We start from the raw sequence: 25,720 nt of genomic DNA on the forward strand, positions 1-25,720 counted from the left end.
GTCATTTGTGTACCTACCTATACTTTTAAGTACTTGTAAAACCTGTAATGTACATGTGAATTGCAATAAATAAATACAAATACGAATACACTCATTACTGACATCCCTAATACTTACGAGCTGTCATTGGCTTTTCTTGACAAGTATGTGCTGTAAAACCTGACCAAAAATATAATTATGATGACTATTGTCAGGAGAGCACTGTTATTCTATGTATGGGTTGACAGTTATAAATAAAATAAAAATAAATAAATAAATATTGGGGGACACCTTACACAGATCAACTTAGCCCCAAACTAAGCAAAGCTTGTACTATGGGTGCTAAGCGACGATATACATACTTAAACAGATAAATACATACTTATACACAGAAAACATCCATGACTCAGGAACAAATATCTGTGCTCATCACACAAATAAATGCCCTTACCTGGATTCGAACCTGGGACCGCGGCTCAGCAGGCAGGGTCACTACCGACTGAGCCAGACCGGTCGTCGGGAGTTCAGTATAGTATCAAGAAAATAGTTGTAATGAAATTCCGTAGACATATATTTCTGGACAGACTACATTGCTGGCCATTTAGGAGTGTACAAGTTTCTAATGGGTTGGCAACGCGCACGTGACACTACTTGTGTTGCAGGCGTCCATATGTGACGGTGACAGCTTTCCATCAGGCGGACCGTATGCTTGTTTGTCACCGACATAGTATAAAAAAAATTCGTAACTTTAAAAAGACCACTTGCTGGTAACACACTGTGTATAAGCTGCAGTCTCTCACGTAACTTAGGATTAAGATGATTTCCAATAAAAAAGTAACCAATGAGAGGTTATTGCTTATTACTAAAGAAACCGATAAATGACGGAAGCTTACATAAGCCGTCATAAACTAAAATTGCCTATAAAACTAATAGAAATCTTTGATGCCGCACGAATAACTAGCTTTAATCCAAAACTTTACCTTCTCATAATCGTATATATAAACGGCCATATACACCGTGGGCCCGAATAACCCGAAAGATTTTAACCACGCATTTTTGATGTAAAAACAAACAAAAAATATTATATGACTTTTATAATTTTTGGAGAAATCTCCAAAAATTATAAAAAAATTTTTTTCACATAAAACGTGAAATTGTTCATAAAACTGGCACATAAAATGAGTTTTGACATTTTTTTTCTAAAAACCTCATTTTTGATGGGTTTTACTTCTCACTTTCTGACATCTATCAATGAGGATAGAGAGACGTGAGACTATTCTCCATAATGGTATCAACGCCGTTAAAAAAGCCTTTTGTACTGAGAAACATTTTTTTTAAATTGGTAATAACTCTGAAGCTAGGCGAATTTCAGAAAAGTTATACATTAGTCTCTAAATGTAGTCAGGAATACACTGTTAAAATCTTTCGGGTTATTCGGGCTGTGTATATTGAGCTTCTACAGTAAGAGGCTATGTAATGTAACTATAGGGGGCTCAGAGTATAGTGGGGTTACAGAGTAACAAAAGGCCAACTTTCGATTATTCGTATAAGGCAATGTAATTTTGCTTTCAGACACTTGTTTTATATCAAGACACTGCAACTTTATTTCTAGTGTTGAAAAGGTTCTTTTTGATAGCAAGTTTATAGTTATGAAGCCATAGTTATATGAACTAAATTAAGTGATTGGAAACTTGATGCTTTCAAGTTGCACAGTTTATCACGAACTATATTGTTTAAATTGGTGTTTGTCTTGTTTATAATATAACTTCTTTACTTACCTAGGTACCTATTAAGATTAAACTTGACTTCGAGTTTAATTGCGGGTGCACTGCAAACTCTTGGACATTTGTTAAAACTATGCAATCTCATTTACAGATCACACTTTTCCACAAAATTTGACTCGAGCCAATTGGACTTTCCATAACTATGTGCTTTATTAAAACAACATAAAAATCCGGAAAGGTGGGCCAAAACGATTACAGACTGGGACCCGCGAAACACCATAGCCGGTGCAGGCCGGGGTTCGGGCAGACCAAAAAAGGAGATGGCGGGATGACCAGGCCCCGTATTAGCCGAATGGCATTTCTGCGATGCAAAACGCCACCGAAACGGCGCAGAAATGTAGTCTGGCTCTAACTCGCCAAAAGAGCGATAGAGATAGATATACGAAGGAGATATTATCGTGAGCGTTTCGTGAGCGTTTGTGCATTCGGCGACGCACACTGGACACTTCTACCCAAAATGGTGGTAAAATGTCGATGAACAAAGTCGAGTGGAAAAAAGGAGTGGGGATGCCTTGGCTCATCAACGGGACACTAAAAAAAAGCTAAAGAAAAAAACTTCTTCACTCGCCATAGCTTCTCGCTTGAGCCATGACTCTCACTAGCGTATCTCCGTGACTGTCACCACCATTACGACGGTAAGCGACGGTAAGACGGTGAATGATGGTAAGTGATGGTAAGTGTCGGTACACGCACGCTGTCATAAGGTCCGGAAGACACGTGGTGACATAATACTCTCTAGTAATTGGATGACCAGAGTTGTTTATTTAAATACGAGTACTATGTACGTAATACTTATTGGTATTGATATTTCTAGGAGAGAACTTATAAGGTAAAGTTAAAGTACTACCAATGCTCGACATTGTCCCAGTAGATACCAATTTCTCGATAATTATTACTTTAGGTCAATGACGTGTGGAAAACGTCCGCGTGGCGTCCCAGATATCGCTGGTGCGAGGAAGCCCTAAAAGACCTGTCCGCACTTGGTGTACCCAGGAAGAAAGTGGCGCAGGACAGGGCAGAGTGGCGATCTCTTGTGTCGGAGGCCAAGATCCTTTTTGGGTCGCTGAGCCAGTGAAGTAAGTAAGTAAGTTATGAATATGACAGGAAGGGTGTCACGAACTTCTAGTTTAGGGGTATCACATAACAACCACCATTTCAACTCGAGGTTCTCTTAAATACAGGGTGAAATAAAAAGGACCGTTCAAACTGCATAGTGACTTTTGAGGTCATAATGAACAACTTTTATTATGGGACCAATGCTGAAATCGCAAAAAAAAAAAAAACCGGCAAAGAGCGTGTCGGGCCACGCTCAGTGTAGGGTTCCGTAGTTTTCCGTATTTTTCTCAAAAACTACTTATCCTATCAAGTTCAAAATAATTTTCCTAGAAAGTCTTTAGAAAGTTCTACTTTTGTGATTTTTTTCATATTTTTAAACATATGGTTCAAAAGTTAGAGGGGGGGAGGGACGCACTTTTTTTTCATGTAGGAGCGATTATTTCCTAAAATATTAATATTATCAAAAAACGATCTTAGTAAACACTTATTCATTTTTAAAGACCTATCCAACAATATATCACACGTTGGAGTTGGAATGAAAAAAAATATCAGCCCCCACTTTACATGTAGGGGGGGTACCCTAATAAAACATTTTGTTCCATTTTTTATTTTTGCACTTTGTTGGCGTGATTGATATACATATCGGTACCAAATTTTAGCTTTCTAGTGCTTACGGTTACTGAGATTATCCGCGGACGGACGGACGGACGGACGGACGGACGGACGGACAGACATGCCGAAACTATAAGGGTTCCTAGTTGACTACGGAACCCTAAAAATGGCAGTTCCATAGACATGAGCGGCATCATGACAGTCGAAATGTATGAAACAGGCATTTTTTTTTCACCGTGTATGTGTATTAAATTTAAGAGTTGATCTAAGCCAGCGATTCTCAAACTTATTTTCCCGTGGAACCCTTTTAGAAAGCAAAATATCTGACGGAACCCTTAAATTAAATAATAAAAAAAAAATAGTTTATTGCAATCTTTATTTGAATAAGTCTTAATCATAATAGTAAAATCTAATCACTAGATTCTAATGTGAGGTATAACATGCAACTGTTTTTATTTGTACAATTGGTGAATCTTTGGAGTTGAAGTCGCATATCCGTCAACCAAAATTCACACGGAGCCCCCAGAGAGGATTTGTAGAGCCCTAGGGCTCCGCGGAGCACACTTTGAGTATGGCTGATCTAAGCTAACTGTGCACTGACTTGGCTAGCCAAAGAGTGTGACCACTACAATAGAATACAAAATTAAATAGTGGCGCTTTCACTCTTTAGGCACTGGTCCCGCCAAGCCTCACTAAGCGTTTTTGCATTTGGCTACGTAGTACCCAACGATCTTACTTCGTTGGTAGTACCCTACTGGCTACCCTTTTTGTACTGTGTATGTAATGTAATGTTGTGAATCCGGTAAACAATGTATGCAAATGTTCTACAAGTAAAACATTGCCATTGTCTAGAAGTAAAAGGTGTTATTACGCCCGCAGAACTCGGTACGTCAGATTATGCAATTTCTGCAATCGCGGGATGGTGTGAACTTATTTGCACATAGCTGCAAGACGGGTATAAAATTATAGATGCGTTGGTCAATGTAGAGGTATAGGTACACCAGTTTGACTTTTATTAACTTCGATGAGGCTGGTAGATGGCCCTAGTTGAAATCCAATATAAGTACCTAATAGTATGTTGTAAGAAGGACATGCACATGTCTTCAGATTTTTTATATTTTTTTTATGTTAAAGTACTGACATATGTAACTCTTTTCTGAGGATCTAGCCCAGGGGTTCCCAAACTTTTTTTAAACACGCCTCCTTGTTGCTTAACGGCTCAGCCACGACATTGGTCTAAGCGCGACAGCGGCGAGCGGCGGCCATACATTGAAGCGAGACACAGCGATGGGACTTTTCATTCGCACGTATGGCTGCCGCTTGCCGCTGCCGCGCTTAGACCAATGTCGTGGCTGGGCCGTAAAAGGAAATGTCCACGGCTTCCGCCCCCGTGACAAGTGGACATCACTGAACTATTAGTTGTCCACTTGTCCCACGGCCTTAGCCCGTCATAATGTTGCGTCCTACAGTTTGAAAACCCCTGGGGCCCGTTTCTCGAAAGGTACAAGTCTTGTATTACAAGTGCGCGAACTGTCAAATCGTATGGGTTGTCATGGAAACACACATGTAATACAAGGCTTGTAAGTACCTTTCGAGAAACGGGCCACTGGTCTAGCCAAATGACAGACGCAAAGAAGTTTTGATAGATTTTTTTTAAACTATTGTCAACTTTGTTAGGAGTCACGAAATATAAAAAAACTGGTTTCAAATATCGAATTCTCGACGAATTAGTAGGTACTTTGAACGTAAGTTTTATTTTATCGACCCCAATTTAGCAAAATATGCCTACATTTATGGAATGCATATCTAAATTAGTCTAATTTAGATATATGTCCAATAAAAGTAAGCATATTTTAAGCATATATTCGAAGTTTAATAGTCTTACGACATTTTGGCCCTTTGCAAAACCTCAATAACATTAGAATACTAGTTCAAAAAGCCGTGACCAAAGCCATTGAGAGATCCTACCACTTTGTGACAACTATTGTGCTATAATCCATCAGACACACTTAATAATAACATACATACTTATTTGAGACCATATTGTTAAGGAAATAAGGTTAGATATGGTGGAACATGGACACTTGACCACAGATAATACGATGCGCATTACATGAAATGACAAAAAGCGCGATTTCATAGTCACTTGAGCTACTTTTATTCATTGGTGTTGACAACTTGATTTTGACTTTATTGCTTGAGAATAAAGCTTGTTATTGACCGAGTTTTGAAATTGAGATAAGGTAAATATGAGATATGCTAAGCGCGTTGTGAACTATGCCTTCTGAGCTATTTTTTTTTAAGTATGATGCTAAACTTAAAAAATATATTTAAGAAACTTCCTGATTTAAAGATTCTTTAAAATTAATATTATATGGATCAGATTCAGTCGAGTACCATGTTTAGATTGTTTAGGCCACGAAGCTTGCTGAGTGGCCTAATAGTACGGTACGAGAGTGAGAAGTAATTTTTTGTTCGAACGTCATTTTTGATTCTGATATAAGTATCCGAACCATATCCTATCTAGAGTTAATATAAGACTTATTTTAAAGTACGAATCGAGCTGAAACATTTTCGTAAGTCAGAAACGAATAAATATAACCAATTTGCTAATGAAACTTTTGTGCGTAAGAAAATCCTTGAAAAGATGCGTTTGAAAGGAAAATTAAGTTAATGGTTATAGCAAATTATCGTCTAATAGTTTTTGTTTTGTTTTAGGTATTTGAAAAGATGTTTGTTTAGAAAGGAACGTTGAAATGTAGAACCTTTGAGGTTCATTAGGCTAAGTATTTGTAGCTTGTGAAATAATCAATATTTATGTATATATATACACCGTGTTTCACTTAACACTAAAAACCTGAAAACCGTTTGTTCAGAATCGAGAGTAGAATCGATTGAGCTATATCTTGATGGGGTAATATTTTTTGTTTTAATTTGTATTATTAGTTATTGTTTACGTGCCCATTCTACAAATTCGTAATACAACATTGTGCATATCATATTGCTAGAGGTTGTATACCCTTTTCAGTATTTAGGGGTATTAATACTGGCTGGTTGCTTGGACGATTATTTTTTCCGCTACGAGTTTGACGTTGTGCGTCACTTTAATTTTAAAGTTTATTATATTATATTGTCATTTTGAATGTTAGGTTTAAATTTGCTTACTGCGTCACCTGTCCAATTTGAAGTTTACTGTGACACAGTTTAACGTGCTTTACAGTGACATAGCTGTATATTGGTAAACCTTATGTCGTTGCAGTAACGTACATAATTAATCAGTTTTAAGGTTTACGATGGTAGCTAGCAATTATTTTATTGAGTGTAGAGTTAAAAGTCGAGTAGAGCTGCACAGAAAATTAAATATTCAATTTAAAAAAATAATAATCATCAAATTAAAAAATGAATATTCTAGATACGTCTAAAAAAATAAAAATCAGTTGGGGTGTCTGAGGTTTTGAGTGATACCGGAAACACGGTGTATAGTTAAGGATTTCTAACAAACCGTGAGGTAAAAGCATCTATAATCGGCGCGGATTGCCCGGATCAACTGAGGAGTCACACTGACATTTTATCCCGCCAGGCGGCGCCTGTGCAAGAGCAATAGGCATGTCACTGTCCTTCATATGTGAGAGCTAGAAAAAAAACATCTCGCTCGCACGTATGAAATTCTTTATCTGTGCAAAGGACTAATAGGGTGGCGCCATCTGTCATAACCTTTGAGTGGCCTCCTTATTCACTGCAGGTGCAGTCTAATCATAACTTCTTACTATCCGGACCAAATTATGACATTACAAATCATGACATTTACCAGCTATAAGCCGAGTGACCAAACCAAAGACATTAATGCAAATATTGTCACTTTTTTATGGTACCATAAACCTTTGCCCTAAACTTTCAATAGGTATTTCTTTAAGTGTTATGGCTCGTCGATGATTCCGTCAACGTCAAGCTTTAGGATATCACGCGCTTTATGAAGACAAATAGGCTAGTTTGGCGTCATCCATATATTATGTCACAGTATAAAGGGGGGGGGGGGGGTCATACTAAATGTGACAATCCCTGTTAAAGGTATACAAAAAAGCGTGACATGGGGGTCCAAAAACCTGAAATTTGGTGTGACGTAATATGTGGATGATCCCTTTCCTATACTTAAAATAAAATAATTTATGCAGTGCACGAAATAAAGCACCACATAATTAGAAGAAAAATATGGACAGTAGTTATGTTCAAACATAATTTCTATTTAATAAGTCAAAGACAAAGATATTAAAGTAAATGAATTTGACCGTGACGTCACTCCTCAATATTTCATAGTAATTCCATATTAGCAAATCGTGTGTGAAACACACCTAATTATTAAGTCCTAGCGTGTAAAAACTGCTTAAACAGATTTCGCCTCCTGCGTGTGGCAACATTGAACTCTCTCTCTGAACGCCGCTCTGTGGCATAACACACAAAAATGTAAGATCGTCATTATAAAATATTTTAATACAAAATTTAAATTTTAATTAAACATAAAGGTTTATTATTCCGAAACCTTTACATGGTGCCGAAATCCGAAAATACTTCAGTTTTATAATTCCACGGGCTACGCCGGCTACAGCTTTGGGACTACGTGTGCGTTGCGCACACGCCATCATGGCGACCGAAGCAATTAAAAAACTCGTCGCGTCGAGGGCTCAGTGCAAGGCGTCGCTGACCAAACTAGAAAAATTCATTCAGCAGGATAGTCGTGTCTTCACTTCAGAGAACCTGCAGACAAGGAAGGCGTCACTCATCACAGCGTTTGAAAGGTACCAAGACATATGCGTGCAATTATCGGTCATGAGCACGGAGCACGCGATCGCAGAGGACGCCGAGGACGAAACAGAAGAGCGTTACTATAACATCTTGGCCGCCTTCGAAAGCGCAATTACCACAATTGATGGTAAACCGAGAGTGCATGCGCATGCATCAGAGGGTTCTTGGAAAACTGCACACCTGCCAAACCTAGACATACCTACATTTGATGGCCGTGATATATCGGCTTACAAGCCGTTTGTAGAGATGTTTGAGGCTGTAGTTCACAATGATGCGAGACTGTCCGCGGTGCAAAAGTTGTGTTTTTTGAAGAAATATTTGAAAGGAGAGCCACTTCACCTCATTGACACGCTGCCAATAGTAGGAGCTTCCTACCCAGCGGCTGTGGAGCTTCTAAAAAAGCGCTATGACAATGCAGCGCTTATTGTCAACGGACATGTGAACACGCTGTTGGACTTACCATCGCTACATCGAGGTACTGCGCTGCAGCTGCGAGACATGGTGGCGAAGGTTCGCCAGCACCTCACCGCGCTACAAAATCTGGAGCAACCTGTAACATCATGGGACAGCCTGCTCTCCTGCATCCTGCTAAGGAAATTGGATTCCTTCACTGTGAGACTCTACCACACGGAGAGGGACAACAGCGAGCAACACACTGTAAGTAGTTTACTTAACTTTTTGGAAAAAAGAGCAGCTGTGTTGGAAGCGAGCCCCTCCAGTAGTGAAAGTGCTAGTGTTAAAAGTAGGGTGTCGGTTCATACAGTGTCGGCTTCGCCTGCCCCGGCAGCTTCTGCGGTAACCATCACCGCAGAAAAATGTATTGTATGTAGTGAACAACACAGGCTTTACAAATGTCCAAAATTTAATGCTATGACAGTCAGCAACAGAGTGGACCTTGTCAACAAAAACAATTTATGCAAGATATGCCTTGGGGCGCATTTAAAAAAATGTAGATACACTTTTAAATGTGCAGAATGTAATTCCAGGGCTCACAATACATTAATTCATGAAAGGTCCAAACCAAAAGTTGACGAGGAGACGGGCCAGAGCAAATCAGGTACTGTCAATTTACACATTAGTCAAAAGAATAATACAAGGGTGCTATTACCTACTGTCAAGGTATTAGTTTCAGATGCACACAACAATAAACGTCTTGTTAGGGCCCTCTTAGATTGTGCCGCACAGAACAGTTTTTGTACAGCGGAGCTAGCTAACAAGTTAGGCTTACCGCAATATGATGATCCACTCAACATTAACATGCTTATGGACAAGAGTGGTGAGGTTAACAAAGGCATCAAGCTGACCGTCCATTCCAGGGTTCAGGATTATAAGATTGATGTAGAATGCTCCATAGTATCCAAAATAACCTCACCGCAACCTCAGCAAGTCATAGATTTGAGCAAGCTCATTTTACCTAACGCTATTACCTTAGCTGATGATGAATTTAATATTCCAGGCGAAGTTCCCCTCCTTCTGGCTGCAGACATCTTCTGCAGAGTTATGCAAGACGGAAAGATTGAAGCAGGCCCTGAGGATCCAGTGCTGCTGAACACGCGTTTTGGGTACATCGTCTCGGGCAGAACAACTGTAAGTCCTTCATGCAATTATAATACAGTCGCTTTGCATACAGTGGTGAATCCTGATCTTGATTCTTGTGTAAAGCAATTTTGGGAAGCTGAGAAGGTCCCTGAAGTGTACCCTGAGAGCTTGCCCGAGCATCAATATAGCGAACAGGTTTTTCAGACACAACCTCATTAGTTGAGGATCGTTTTGAGGTTAGTTTCCCTTTAAAGGTTGATATTAGTGAAATAGATCCTTCCAATTCATTTGTGATTGCTTTGCAAAGGTTAAATAGCCTTCAAAAAAGATTTACAAGGGAACCCGAGTTTCATAATTTATACAAACAATTTATACAGGAATACCTTGATCTAGGTCACGCCAAAATAATTGACTTAAAGGACTGTGATCCTGCAGAGCAACCCATATTTTACCTGTCACATCATGGAATTCTCAGACCCGATAAAGCCACAAATAAGCTGCGGGCTGTCTTTGATGGTAGTTTCAAAACCAAGGAAGGCCATAGTCTCAATGACTACTTATGTAACGGGCCTGTAGTACAAAATTCACTGTTTGATAACATGATGCTTTTTCGTACATACAAATACACGGTGCAATGTGACATACGTCACATGTACCGAATGATAGCTATGCACCCTGAGCATAGGCGCCTACAAAACATTCTGTGGCGGGCCGATGACACTTTGCAGTGTTTACAATTACAAACCATAACATATGGATTAAAAAGCAGTGCCTACCTTGCCACTAAATGTCTTGTAGAGCTAGCAAAAAAATATAAAGCTCAATTTCCATTGGCCAGTGAAGCTATCATTAAGAACAGTTATGTTGATGATGTGCAGAGCGGCTCAGATACACTTCAGGGAGCTTTACAACTAAAAAGTGAACTTATTTCTCTCATGAGTAAAGGTAGCTTTCAATTACATAAATGGATTTCCAATAATACAGAAATATTGCAAGACATACCTCAGGAAAAAATTGGCCTTACCAAGCGAGACATTGATCAGGATAAATCAATTGTTAAGATCTTAGGACTATCTTATGATGCCCGAGAGGATGCATACAAGATGAGTGGCCGTGTACTCACCTCTCCTGAGGTTCCCACTAAGAGAAATGTAGGTACTTAGTTCTGTCAGCAGACTCTATGATCCAATGGGTTTTGTCGGACCTCTTACCGTCAAAGCAAAACTTATTTTACAACAGATTTGGCAATATGATTTAGAATGGGACTCTCCCCTGCCACCTGAATTGGTAAAAATCTGGCAAACATTCTATAATAATTTAATTAGCATGCCTAATATGACCATACCACGATACATAAACTTGTCTGAAGCCAGCAGCGTACAGCTCATAGGATATTGTGATGCATCTGTTGCAGCTTATGGCTGTTGTATATACATCAAGGCAGTAGTAAATGGCAAACCTTACATACATTTACTTTGTTCCAAGTCGAGAATAGCTCCACTTTCATCTAAATTGACAATTCCAAAGCTTGAGTTGAACGGGGCCCTCCTACTGGCCAAGTTGGTAAACCATGTAGCCGCTCTACTAAGTATATCAGATGTTCATTTGTTCAGTGACTCAAAAATTGTATTGGCCTGGCTCGACTCCTCTTCGCTTAAGGTACCAGCCTATATAGGCAACCGTGTAAAAGAAATAAATAAGCTGACAGACACAATGTCATGGAAATATACTCCTGGCCTCCTTAACCCTAGTGACATCTTATCACGAGGCGCAGATCCTCAAGAAATAATTAATTGCAGGCTGTGGCGTCATGGCCCAGACTATTTGACAGAAGGCAATGAGTACAATTTTCATGTGTCAGAAATAAGTCCACCTCTGTGTAGCATAGAACTTCCAAGCTCAGATGAGCACGTAGCATTAAGTGCCACTGTAAATGACAATGTTATTGATCCATTTTTTGAACGATTTTCAAGCCTTTTCAGAATGATCAGAGTAACTGTATACACATTGAGATTTATAAATAAATGTAAAGGAAAATCAGGTTCATCAAACCTAATTTCTGTAAAAGAGTATAGAGATGCCTTGACTTTAATAATAAAATGCGTGCAAAGGCACTACTTTCATAATGAGCTTTCATGTATTGAGAAGGATAAAGCTATAACCTCCAATTTGAAATCACTCACCCCTTTCATTGACTCGGCAGGCCTTCTTCGCGTGGGTGGAAGGTTGGACAATGCCACACACTTAGATTTTTCAAAAAAAACATAATATAATTTTGCCGAAGCACTGCCATGTAACTAAATTGATCATTACTCAAGAGCATTTAATGCTCAAACATGCAGCTTGTCCTTAGTGGCCTCTGTCAAAAATATTGTATCATCAATTCTATAAGAGAAGTAAAATCTGTAATAAATAAATGTATAACATGTTGTAGGATGAAGGCCACTGCTAGTCAGCAATTAATGGGATCTCTTCCCAAGGAGCGAATCACTCCAGCTCGGGTATTCGAAAACACAGGTCTTGATTATTGTGGACCTTTTGATATCAAACAATCAGCTCTTAGAAGCAGTGTAATAGGTAAAGGATATGTAGCCGTATTTGTTTGCTTCGCCTCCAAAGCTGTGCACTTAGAGGTAGTCACCGACATGACCACTGACACCTTCATAGCTGCATTAAAGCGTTTCATAGGTAGAAGAGGCTGTCCACAAAGCATATTCTGTGATAATGGCTCAACATTTCATGGCGCAAATAACAAATTAAAAGAGCTCCATGACTTACATAAAAAAGACTATTTTCAGAATGCGGTCAATGATTATGCAATCCAGAAGGGCATACAGTTCCATTTCATTCCTAAATACAGTCCAAATCACGGGGGCCTCTGGGAGGCCGCCGTAAAATCTGCCAAATTTCATTTCAAAAGGATTGCTTCAAATAAAATATTTACATATGAGCAATTTAATACAATAATTATAGAGATTGAAGCAATACTCAACTCGAGACCATTGACTCCGCTGTCTCATGACACCTCAGACTTTTCATATTTAACTCCGGGACACTTCTTGATTGGTACTGAATTAACATCTGTTCCTCAACCTGACTTGACAGCAGTCCCCAGTAATCGACTTAGATTTTGGAGGTGTTGCGAACAAATGCGACAGCATTTCTGGAGTGTCTGGTCCAAGGAATACCTATCATCGCTAAACCAAAGAACTAAATGGCAAAAAACAGAACCTAATTTAAAGGTTGGCATGATGGTATTGCTACAGGTTCCAAACACTCCGCCCCTAACCTGGCCCTTAGGTAGGGTCAGCAAAGTGTTTTATGGTAATGATGGTAATGTAAGAGTTGTGGAGGTACAGACCTCAGATAAAAAATTGCATTCCCGTGCTGTGTCAAAAATTGTGGTCTTGCCAATAGAGGCATAGCCATATGTAATGTCAAATTGTAAGACAATTATGTAACGTTAATTAAATAATAAAAATGATTGTTATTTTAGTTATAGCACAAGCAGTGCACCCCTTCTTGTAATGAAAATAAGGGCTTTATATTTCTTTAGCTTATGGCTATAAACTTAATTATAAAGTCAACAGTTTAATAATGTTTCATTGTAACATGTGTATAATGTGATTTTGTTGTTGCTTGTATTTCATGTAGAGTTTTAAAAGAAAATTGCTAAGCATTATTGTCTGTTATAATTCATTATAGTAAGAGTTATTTCTGTTTCACATAATTGTTAGATACTAAAAATAGACTGATTTGTTGACAATAAGACTGATGTCTGACTCATTAAATAATTAAATTCATCATAGATGTAACTTGATCTCATAAGATACCTAAAGTTGTAGAACATAAGTGTTAGTTTCAATAGTATTATTATTCATATTCAATCCTTGCATTTAAAGTTGCACTGTTGTTAATTATTGCTTAATGCCTTGCTAGTGTCATGTTTCTCTTTCAAATCTCTGTTTAAATTTGTTTCGCCTACTTAATATTAGTAATCTGTTGGTCTCAAATAAGCATTTGTGCCCCGCCCCCCCAGTTTATGTGTGAAACACACCTAATTATTAAGTCCTAGCGTGTAAAAACTGCTTAAACAGATTTCGCCTCCTGCGTGTGGCAACATTGAACTCTCTCTCTGAACGCCGCTCTGTGGCATAACACACAAAAATGTAAGATCGTCATTATAAAATATTTTAATACAAAATTTAAATTTTAATTAAACATAAAGGTTTATTATTCCGAAACCTTTACAAATCGTTTTGACAATTCATAAAAAGAAGCTGATTTGACTAGTACCTAGGAAACTAGCATATTGGCCGGTGATCCGGTGAGTCCTACATTTTTCAAATTAACCGTCTTTTTAGTGACAAGATTTGCTTGAGCATCTATAGTCAAATCATAATTTCTCACCCATAAGGCAAGTGCGCCTATAAGAAGAAGCGCGTATCATATAAGAAGCGCTAGTGGCCTAGCGGTATGAGCGTGCGACTTTCAATCCGGATGTCGCGGGTTCGAACCCGCCTCGTACCAATAAGTATTTCGGAACTTACGTGCGAAATGTCATTTGATATTTGCCAGTTGCTTTTCGGTAAAGGCAAACATCGTGAGGAAACCGGACTAATTCCAATAAGGCCTAGTTACCCTTTGGGTTGGAAGGTCAGATGGCAAATGCCGGGATAACGCAAGGAGGATGATGATGAAGGTAAGTGCGCCTATAATCGCCTCCGGAGTCCGTGCCCAAGTTCGCCGGCGGACACTTTCACCGCACGAATCGCACGATGCTCGCGTTTCTGCGCGCTTCCGCCAAACCGGCTCTGGCCTTCCGCGGCATTGGAATTTAAAGATATTAATCTGACTTAGATGTGCAAATTGTCAAAAGTTTCCTAAAAATCTCGGAAATTTCATAATTTTACACGAAGATTTTGTAGGTATTTTAATAATAAAAAAAATTCAATAGGTAAATGTGACAAAGTTTACAATGTACGACATTAAACATATGGATTTTTTGGATTTCTGTTTTCGGTAGCGTATCATAATCTGAAGTCTAGCGTATCATAATCGAACACGAGCTTAGAGTGAAATAATTATTTCATCTTTCAAGGCGAACATTTATTTTTTTGTAATATTATTACCGTTCCGAGACTTCTGAGGTGGTGTTGACTAGTAAAAAATAACTCTAAGCACCTACTGCTTGCCCTTAGAGTTGGTGAAAGACGCCTAGTCTTACAAAGATGACATATAGAAGAGAAATTTCGACGGCTTCCGCTGTGGCGAGGTGGCCTAGGGGTTCATGGCGTTAGCCCGGATTACTAAAGACGCCAGTTTGAATCTGGCCTTCACCACTGGTGGTGCTCGTCGTTTTTTCTTTAATATATGACATCTCATTTCAAATATTTGTTTAAAATAATTTGATTTGTTCCCATAGTTGCGTAGTAAAAAAACTGTCAAAACGAATCTGTACGACTTGCTAATATGGAATGAATATGAAATCGAATTGAATGACGTCATAGTCAATTCAGTTACTTTATATATTTCTTCCTTTGTTAAATAGAAACTGGATTTAAAAATAACTTCTGTCCATGTTTTTCTTACAATTATCTGATGCTTTATTTCGTGCATAGTATAAAATATTTTATTTTAAGAACAGTCATGTTCCCTATACGCAAACATAGCACTGATCACCTGATATGGCTGATATGTTTTCACCAAGTTCAAGTTTCATGTCACAATTTTTCTCTAGCTTGCATGACACGACACGACACGTTATATAACGTAACGTAAGTGACACAGCCATTCTAAATCTGTTCAATGATCTTGTTAACAGTTACGCTCTGAAAATTACATCTTTGAACTTAAACTTGAACTTTAATATAGAAAATTATTAATTAGTGAGCCAAGGGTCACTTGCACCAAAGAAAATGAAGGGTTAACCCGAGGGTTATCTCACCATTTTACATAGAATATGACAGCTGTCAGCTGAGTTACGTGGTTGGCGCAAGTGGGCTTTAGAGTACTTACAGTTTATTTCTAATATTTGTTTATTACGTCATATCCCGCGTTATAGAGATCATGTGACACTTTCTACAAAAAGTTACATATCGACCCGTCCCATCCCGTTCTAGTGTGAATCGCAATAATAGTAGGTATATATACTACAGTCTGATCAAAATAGTAGAAATTAATAAGTTTTTTTGCAAAAATTTCATTTTTGGCACAAGCTTTTATCGCCGACTGTTCCTTTCTTTCAACAGTCATCTATTGCTCTCCGAGACGTTTCTAAAACCCCTTACTCGATGGGGATACGACGTTTCATGTCGACCACCTTTCTGCTCCATCATCAGATCAGCTCCATGATACCATAATATTGCATTATCACGTGATTTACATATATGTGCAAAATTTTAGCTCAATCGGAAACCGGGAAGTGGAGTGGGTCAAATTTAGTTTCTACGTTTTGACGCACACTCATACTAACAAGGCAAGTTGAATAAATGCTTGTAAAAAGTGGCAACATTGTATGTGCCACTTTTTACAAGCTTTTATTCAACTCCCTTAATGCCCTTATACCCTTCCAAATGTGAGAAAACGGGACGACACTACGATGTTGCTACTTTTTAATTTCTACTTTTTTTGGTCAGACTGTAATTGTAGTAAGGTAAGGCTACCCATGCGCGGATCCAGGGGGGGGGGGGTCATGGGGGTCATGACCCCCACCTGGAGCCTAAGTTGGCCATACAAATAGACCACGTGACCCCCTGGGGGCACCGGGCCTTTACCACGTGACCCCCCCCCCCCCCCGGGCACGAAGCTGGATCCGCGCTTGACTACCGAGGTACAATTTATTATTAGTTATTAGTCACGCCAAGATAAGTTTGTATAGATTATGTCAGTCTCGCTTCTGCGAGAGTTAATGTCAACATAAAAGTCATAATTTCATCGAAGTTTGACGTTTAAATTAACCTTTTCTATGGCAGGGCTGTTAAAATCGTTGCCAACGAATCTAGGATTGACTCTAAAATAACCTAACCACAAAATTAAAATTTTGAAAAAACCCCCGACCGCGACTAGTCCGTTGCTTCTGGAAAGTTATGTATGAAAATGTTGGCATAATTAATGGAAGATTTTTTTTAATTGGGATATGTACATTACAGGCCGAAGTTATTTTTCATCAACCCTCCCCATCCCTTCCCCCTCTGCGTCACCCCTCTTCCCCCCCTTAAATAGCCGAAAATGCGGTTTTTCGCGATTTCTGACAAAACCGTTGTAGATACAGAAAAAACGTGTAGGAAAAAAGTAATCCTTGATAAATTTACTACAAATCGTTCATTGACACTTTGGTTCTAGCACTTATAGGTTTCGCGTGATCCATCACGAAAGTTGGTCCTTTGATGCAATTTTCTTTAGTTAATGTTAAGTTTTCTCCCAAATTGCTTACGAAATCTGTTTGATATTACTAAAATATTATAAACTGAAAATGAATTTCAGGGGGAAAAATCACTACCATGGGTGGGACTTGAACTCACGGCTCCTGGATTGATACTCCAGGGCTCTACCAACAGCTACCAAAAGCTCATCCCCAGTCATAGATATACTATATAGATCAATGGTACTCCTAGCGACTACTACCGTGAAAATATTACGTCTTAAATAGTTACTGGAAGTCCGAGACATATTGGAAATTCCACCCATGGTAGTGATTTTTCCCCCTTAATTTTATTTTAGTCATGAGTTACAATATTTTAGTTATATCAAACAAATTTCGACGATTTCGTATGCATTTTGGGCGAAAACTTAACATTCACTAAAGAAAATTGCAGCAAAGGACCAACTTTCGTGACGGATCACGCGTAAACTATAAGTGCTAGAACCAAAGTGTTAATGAATGATTTGTAGTAAATTTATTAAGAATTACTTCGTTCATACGCGCTTTTTCTGTATCTTCAACAGTTTTGTCAGAAATCGAGAAAAACCGCATTTTCGGCACTTTAAGGGAGGGTAGAGGGGTGACGCAGAGGAGGGAGGAGTGGGGAGGGTTGATGAAAAATAACTTCGGTCTATAACGTACATATTTCAATTAAAAAAAACCTTCCATTAATTATGCGGTAATTTTAGCTAATTTCCCCCTACTAGACATAGTAGACCGATTTTCATGAAACATGGCTAAGAACACTCCCGACTAACTCAGCTTTCAGACAAAAAAAAAACTAAAGCTTAACCGGTTCACCCGTTCGGGAGCTACGATGCCACAGACAGACACACACACAGGCAGACAGACACGTCAAACTTATAACACCCCGTCGTTTTTGCGTCGTGAGTTAAAACTCAAGTGAAGCAAGAAAACTCTATATGGAACTATGGAGTGAACGAACACTCTAAGCTTACCTTATTTCTCCGTGCGAGTGTAGGTTAGTTACGCTAGCAAAGTTCCTAGTATTAGAACCTATTTCTAGCATTGCTATTTGAGATCTGGGTTAGTCTGCTTCTAGTCTGCGCTGACATTGACATTAAAACGATTATATCTGCTACAGTTATCTATTAAGTGTTAATTATGTGGGTAATGTTAGTGTGACAATTTAATTAAATTTAATGTTTATGGAACCAGAAATTATTCTAGAATTTTATTATAAGTGTAGGAAGATAATCAGATTATTTTATAAGTTGTTTTTTGTATTAGTGTATGATGACGACGAAATCATGTTTAGATATTTAAAAGAAGAAAAAAAAATCTAGACGAAATTATTGTACATGAATGGCATCCTAATGAATTTTGACGCTTTCTTTGGGATGAGAGTACTTTACAAGCTTTTTTGAAGTATAACCTTTTCAAACTTAGTATTTTAGTCAAATCGGCACAATTTAGAGGGCTAGGTATTATTTCAAGTGTCCAACTATGTCGTACATTTTCATGACAAAAAATGTTGCCCACAAAGTTTGTAGGTGTTCCCGGTACATCCTTAGCATCGTCTTCGGTTGCTTTCAACAACACAAACACAACTGACCATCCGCACATCAGTAAACCATATTTTTTCACGAGATTCACAAATTATCAGTCACAGACCATAAGACCACCTTACAGCGCTGGAACTAACCAACCATAGACCTTAACATCTTCACCATAAAGTTCAGGATCAGTCAAAAATGTCCATCGACAGACAGGTTGAGCCGGAATGCCGAGAAAGCGGCGCGCGCGCATCGCAATTGCGACGCGTTTTGGCGCATCAATCGATTTTAACCTGTATTACTATGGGCGAAAAGCTTAAGGGTAGTTTTTGATGGGTTTTCTATAGTGTATTGGATTTTATTGGTAGTGACATCGCGCGTAACTCGAATGTACTTACGCGTTGATTGTGTTTAATTGCATGTACCTAAGTACAGTAAGTACACAAAGGTCGTTCTTAGGTTTCTAATATGTAGTTTGTTCGGAAAGTGAAAATTCGTGGGCAGGCCTACGTCACTCGCTCGCGGTCGCGCGTTAAGCACCTACACCTACCCGCTAGCAGTTGCCTCGAGGTAACAATAACAATAGTGGCCGAGAGGTGCCAGCGCCCCCCTGTGTATTCTTCTGAGTTTTAGTATTAGCAAGTATTAGTTAAATAAAGCGTAGGTATTTGTCGTTTTGCGGGCAAGTGAAGACGTTTGTAACTTATCTATGATATGGGGCCCTATACAATCTGTGACTCTTCTCTTTCCGCACATACTTTACAATATTGTTTATTTATTATTAATACAATTAAAAAATATTCGCATTATTTTTTTGAGTGATTAGATAAAATTCTGCATTGTGTACACAAAATGCACAATTTCAAGCTCTAAAAATAACCTGCCACTGAGTTACGTTCATAGATGGCATTTTTAATAATTTTCTTTTTCAAATCTCATATTAAAAATGAAAACTCTTTCAAATTGGCCATATTATTCAAATGTAATGAAATAAAGTTGATAACTTAATTAAAATTTGGCTTTTATATCTCATTTCCTCGTAACGCGGCTAAGATAAATATCGCCATATCATTAACACACAAGTCTTGCAACGCAATCTGAATATTATGGGAAAATCACAAAGGTCCGAAGCATACTATTAGCCTCCTTTCCTTTATAATATATGCTGGCCCCCACCTAAATCATTGTCACCCTGGTGACCGATTCAAATGTAATAATTTGAAATTATTTTGATCTGGTTTCGATACTTCTTGAACATAACTTACACCAATAGATCCATAATGACACGGACAATGAAACCGATGGTCTTGGGTTCAAGAAGCGGTATTTCTTTTTATGATAACACATAAATAACATTTCGCTCAAAGTGTTAGGCTAACTCGTTTAGTTAAATAATAAATATATAAATAAATATATTGGTGGGGACACCTTACACAGATCAACTTAGCCCCAAACTAAGCAAAGCTTGTACTATGGCTAAATAATGTAAACAAAGTTCGCATAAACTGGTGAATGCCAAATTAAATTTTATATTTAAAAGTTGATATGTGCTCCGCGTGCTCTCCAATCACCATAGCAATCGTGCAGGTCGTATCAAAACCCGTTCAAAACTACAAAAATCCGATTCTGCCTCCAAACCTACGGTCCGATGAACTAATCGACAAAATACATTATTATCAATAATGTACATATTATGATACACTTTGACACAGTTCTGATTACTAATATATTAGTTACAAATCATCAGATCAGAATCAGTTATATTAGTTATTGGGTTAAATTGTGGCGTAGGCGAGAGGCTGGCAACCTGTCACTGCAATGTCACAGTTTCGTTTTCTTTCAACCCCTTATTTGCCAAGAGTGGCACTGAAGCTTTAGTAGTTTCGTGTGTTCTGCCTACCCCTTTATGGGATACAGGCGTGATTGTATGTGTTCATCCACCAATACTCGTCGACAAGAATATGGGCAACTAGATTAAATTCAAATGGAAAATCGAAATTCTAATGCCAACGATCGTTCTGAGGAAAATACTAACCCCCTACGATACGATACGTCGGAAAGGGTGAAACGAACTTTATGGGCTTGATAACTTTAGTGAACTTTTATGAATAAGGGGTAATAAGCTAATACTATTTTAGGCTGTACTTAATAAATATATACTTATTCAAAATCCTAAGCAGGTAGGTATTTTAGATCGTATTGAAAACGATTCATATTATCTTTTTCTTCTAAGATAATTTGATGTGTTTTCTCTGAAGAAGAACGACGTATTATTAAACTTACTATTATTATTTTTAATATATTTTATTTTATTCTACGTGAATTAATTTACTAATATTGTTTTACTGACATTTATTTTAGTTATATTTGATTTAATTTCGCTTCCATGGTTTTCAATTAATTTATTTATTCTAATTTTGTAATGACATTGATAGAAAATTTAGTTTCGTAGAATACTAACCATATATTTAATTATTATGTAATTGCGTACTAACAACAATGATCTCAGTTGGTCCTTGAAATAAATGAATTGAAATTGAATTAAGCAATAATATAATTTATTGAAATTAATTTCCATAGAGTACCTAGTCTGTTCATATTCTTTGATGAATACTTTTGCATGTTAAATTGTATCTTGTCATTTAATGCATGTTAATTATAAGATGTAATGTTTTGAAAAGAAGTTGCCCGCCGAGTTTCCTGCCGGTCCCATAGTGGATACCCCCCTCCCAACTGAGGGGGGACTGAAATCTTCTCGAGGCTGAGGCGTAGGGTTAGAGCCGGCGTAGCTTTATTTGACGTTCATATGCGCATTGTAATATGCCTACTTGAAAAATAAATATTTCATTTTCATTTTCATTTTCAACGGAAGAGAAAGTAAGTTATTGGGGTCAAGTCCTGTCCTTAATTGTCGATGGTTAGATAAGTACCTAATAGGTAAATTGGCATATTGTACAATGGCGATTGTAATATGATGGATCATTTAAGATTATCAGTCATCAAAAACTTCAGTAGGTACTTATGTTGGTAATAAATCAAAGAATTTTGCGGCTGGTCGGAAGTCCGATGCGCAAACAAGGAGTTGTTACTATTTTACCTGGTTTTGACACGAGCCCTTAAGCTCATGTGGTTTTATTTTATTACATACATACATACATAAATACAATCGAAACCGGACTAATTCCAATAAGGTCTAGTTACCCTTCGGGTTGGAAGGTCAGATGGCAGTCGCTTTCGTAAAACTAGTGCCTACGCCAAATCTTGGGATTAGTTGCCAAAGGGACCCCAGGCTCCTATGAGCCGTGGCAAATGCCGGGATAACGCAAGGAGGATGATGATGGTGCATATTTCGCCACTATTATAAAGGAAATTTCTCTAAAAGACGTTACACTCCTCACACAGCTTGATGTCTCAAAGTGAGACCTACGAGTACTAAGTAAGACAGACGAATAAACTAAAAGACGCTGGTTCAGTGAAATAAATAATAAATAATAATAAATATTGGGGGACACCTTACACAAATCAACCCAGCCCCAAACTAAGCTAAGCTTGTACTAGAGGTATGGGTGCTAGGCGACGATATACATACTTACTTATATAGATAAATACATAGAAAACACTCAGGAACAAATATCTGTGCTCATCACACAAATAAATGCCCTTACCGGGATCCGAACCCAGGGCCGCGGCTTAGCAGGCAGGGTCACTACCTGAGCCAGACCGGTCGTCACTAGGTCTTTAAATCAAAAATGTAAGTAAATTCAGTAAAATGTAAGTAAAGTCGTAAAGAAGATCGACAAGGTCGCATCAAAACCAACCCAAATTTATATAAAATTGTCAAACTCGAACCGTTTCACTGTAAAAAAGTAGGCCTGTCATAATTTAATGATTTTAAGCTCTGGCCCCGTAGCCGAATGGCATTTCTCCGACGCCAAACGAAAGCGATACGCCGCTGGCTCTGTCGCGCCAATACGCAAGCGCGATAGAGATAGATATCTACTAGCGCTTCGTTTCGTGAGCGTTTCGTGAGCGATTGTGCCATTCGGCTAGCCACCCAGATAAACATCTCGGCAGCACTCTGAACATTTATTTGATAAAGTCATTAACTATTAACTGATGGGGACATCGTTTGTTAACAAAAGCTTATTTGTTATTCAGAAATGTGACATTAAGTATTTTAATGCAAATCTATTTTTTTATTTTAATCTTTGATATGACTTAGAAATTTAACTTAGGTACTTTCGCATTATTTGCCTATGGATTAAAAGGAATTAATACTCAGATAAAATGTTATACTATTATAGTCAAGTTTTGGGTACTCTCTAGGTACCTATATTATACAGTTTTTTTTTTATGTCCCAACATCGCAAGCCTTATTGAACTTTTCCGTGAGACAATTATTATTATTTTATTATTATTTGCTAATGCACAGGCAGCTTAAAGCTGATACGTGCACGTCAATGTCCTGATGCACTTGTGTTTTGTCCATTCAATAAATATTTGTCGAGTCTGTTTTTAAAAGAGTTCACTGTAGGTGCACTGATTACGGTTTCGGGCAAACTGTTCCACACTCTCACTACGCGGTTAGATAAGAAGTGACGTCTAGGGTTGCTACTACTCTGTGTCCGTGTCAACTTCAGGGAATGTCCTCTCAATCTGTCACACACACTCCGAGTGAAAATGTCACTTAATGAAGGTACATTATAGTGTCCTGTGAGTATTTTGTACGTTTCTATTAAGTCGCCGCGTTGTCTTCGTTGCTCCAAGGTTGTAATACCCAATTCTTTTAACCTGTCTTCATAAGGTTGGTTGCGAAGAGATGGTACCAGTTTTGTTGCCCTTCTTTGGATTTTTTCAATCAGACTAATATCTTTTCGAAAATATGGATTCCAAATTTGGAACGCATATTCCAGCAATGGTCTTACGTACGTCTTGTAGATTCTAATAAAGAGCTTCTTGTCCATATAGCGAAAGGCTTTTCTAATCATGTATAACATAGAGTTGGCCTTTTTGGTAAGCTGTAATATGTGTTCTTCCCATTTTAAGTTATTAGTTATAATGACACCAAGATCTCGCTGAGAAGTAACTCTCTCCAAACTTTTAGAGTCAATACAATACGTATGCTCAGGGTTGTTTTTACCTATGTGGAGTACAGTGCACTTTTCCGCATTGAGAGTTATTAGCCAATCTTTAGTCCATTGTACAATACGGTCTAAGTCCTGCTGTATGATGTTGTGGCTGATAAGCGGGTTTCCCATGATCTTTGTATCATCAGCAAACAAAAACAAATCTGACTCTACAACTTGTCTGAGATCTGTCAAGAAAATCCCAAACAGCATTGGTCCAAGCACTGAACCTTGCGGAACCCCACTGTGGACGTCATGCGGGTCCGAGAGGTGCTCTCCAACTCGTACCCGAAACTTCCTGCCCGTCAAAAAGTCTTTTATCCAGTTGAGCAATTTTCCGCGAATTCCAAAGTGGTCCAACTTGACGAGCAGTCGGTTTATCGGGACGCGGTCGAATGCTTTTTCATAATCCAGGTATATAACATCCGTCGGTAGATCTGTGTAAGATTGTCCTATTTTATTCATGATGGCTATTTAACTAAGCATTATTAGCCATTCCACATGCGGACTTCCCATATGAACCTTAAAAAAATATTTGCGACGTAAATTAACAATGGAAAGTACGAACGTGCGTTCCGTGAGAACGCGCGCCACCCCTAATTAGGCCGAGAACTCGCGGCCGCCAGCATGTACTTGTAGCGCGGCGATAGAATCGCGGAGTGAGCCGCCCCTGCTAAGGGGTCAATTTGATTGTCCCATAATGGCCAAAATATTTACTAAGTATAGCAGTTTTTTTAAATCATAGTCGTTATTTTGAAAACAAATATTTAAACAAAGAGCCAACTTTTTTTGGTTAAATTTGCACACTGAAACCACAAATATTTGAAGACAATGGCACTGAGACTCTGCCAACTTTTTGCGAGTAATCCAGCAGATGTTTAAAACCACAAAGCTTAGTTGCGGTTGCTAAGGTTTTTGGAATTGATTATAACTATTTAGCCACAAAACCCATAATGTTTGCAAAATATGCTTACATTGTAGTGAAAAAGGAATTCAAGCAGGTATTTTAAAATAAAAAGTAAGTTTTTGTTTTAAAAAACCTAACGGTACGCATCATGACTGCTGCCTCTTTTAATTTAAGGAGAGTTACATAGGCTACTAGACTCATATCGAATTTGGCACAATAAATGATTGTTTTATGTAGTATTTGGCATAAAAAATAATATATATAGATTTTGGGTATTAAAAGTGTATGATGTTGATGACTACGTATTTTCGATTAAAAATGTGTGTAATTTTTTATTTATTTTGGCCACCGAAAATGCTGTCAGCGATGTAGTGACGTCATCGAATTCGAACCTTTCTGCATGTCAAAACAATCACTGACATATTGAACTTTATGCCTTCATACTTAAAAAGTCAGAAAATGTTGTTTTCGAGTAAAATGACCTGATGCACAGATGATCTATATTAATATGACTGTGTTGTTTTCGCCTGATTACGTAAAAGTATACTTTAAAAATATTTTTTGCTGTTTTTAAGTGATAATAAAATATGGTAATTAATATATTATTCCGATTGATTGGACAGTACTTAATCATATAAGACAGTCTTTAAAACAAGAGCGTGACGGGCCACGCTCAGTGTAGGGTTCCGTAGTTTTCCGTATTTTTCTCAAAAACTACTGAACCTATCAAGTTCAAAATAATTTTCCTAGAAAGTATTCATAAAGTTCTACTTTTGTGATTTTTTTCATATTTTTTAAACATATGGTTCAAAAGTTAGAGGGGGGACGCACTTTTTTTCCTTTAGGAGCGATTATTTCCGAAACTATTAATATTATCAAAAAACGATATTAGTAAACCCTTATTCATTTTTTAATACCTATCCAACGATATATCACACGTTGGGGTTGGAATGAAAAAAAATATCAGCCCCCACTTT

At 38.0% G+C, this 25,720-nt stretch overlaps 3 protein-coding genes across 3 annotated transcripts in view; 2 read left to right on the forward strand and 1 right to left on the reverse strand.

The window, feature by feature from the left end:
• Positions 1-25,720, reverse strand: part of LOC125234446 (alpha-protein kinase 1-like) — a 73,102-nt gene that overhangs the window by 26,164 nt on the left and 21,218 nt on the right.
• On the forward strand, positions 8,061-10,324 carry LOC125234448. The gene is made up of 2 exons (XM_048140694.1): positions 8,061-8,888; positions 9,688-10,324. Exons 1-2 carry the CDS (start codon positions 8,070-8,072, stop codon positions 9,778-9,780), a joined length of 912 nt encoding a protein of 303 aa, XP_047996651.1. The 5' UTR covers positions 8,061-8,069; the 3' UTR covers positions 9,781-10,324.
• On the forward strand, positions 10,934-13,968 carry LOC125234447. The gene is made up of 2 exons (XM_048140693.1): positions 10,934-12,020; positions 12,803-13,968. The coding sequence occupies exons 1-2, from the start codon at positions 10,959-10,961 to the stop codon at positions 13,193-13,195; spliced, it is 1,455 nt and encodes a 484-aa protein (XP_047996650.1). The 5' UTR covers positions 10,934-10,958; the 3' UTR covers positions 13,196-13,968.

This window comes from Leguminivora glycinivorella, chromosome 16 (assembly GCF_023078275.1).
Source record: "Leguminivora glycinivorella isolate SPB_JAAS2020 chromosome 16, LegGlyc_1.1, whole genome shotgun sequence".
Taxonomy (NCBI): Eukaryota; Metazoa; Arthropoda; class Insecta; order Lepidoptera; family Tortricidae; genus Leguminivora; species Leguminivora glycinivorella.

Excerpts from the sequence above, each read along its gene's own strand:
- LOC125234447 (XM_048140693.1), top strand. The coding sequence starts at position 10,959 with ATGGGTTTTGTCGGACCTCTTACCGTCAAAGCAAAACTTATTTTACAA. Across the intron at positions 12,021-12,802 it reads ACAATGCCACACACTTAGAT|TTTTCATATTTAACTCCGGG; the intron begins TTTTCAAAAAAA and ends GACACCTCAGAC.
- LOC125234448 (XM_048140694.1), top strand. The coding sequence starts at position 8,070 with ATGGCGACCGAAGCAATTAAAAAACTCGTCGCGTCGAGGGCTCAGTGC. Across the intron at positions 8,889-9,687 it reads ACAACAGCGAGCAACACACT|GCGAAGTTCCCCTCCTTCTG; the intron begins GTAAGTAGTTTA and ends TTAATATTCCAG.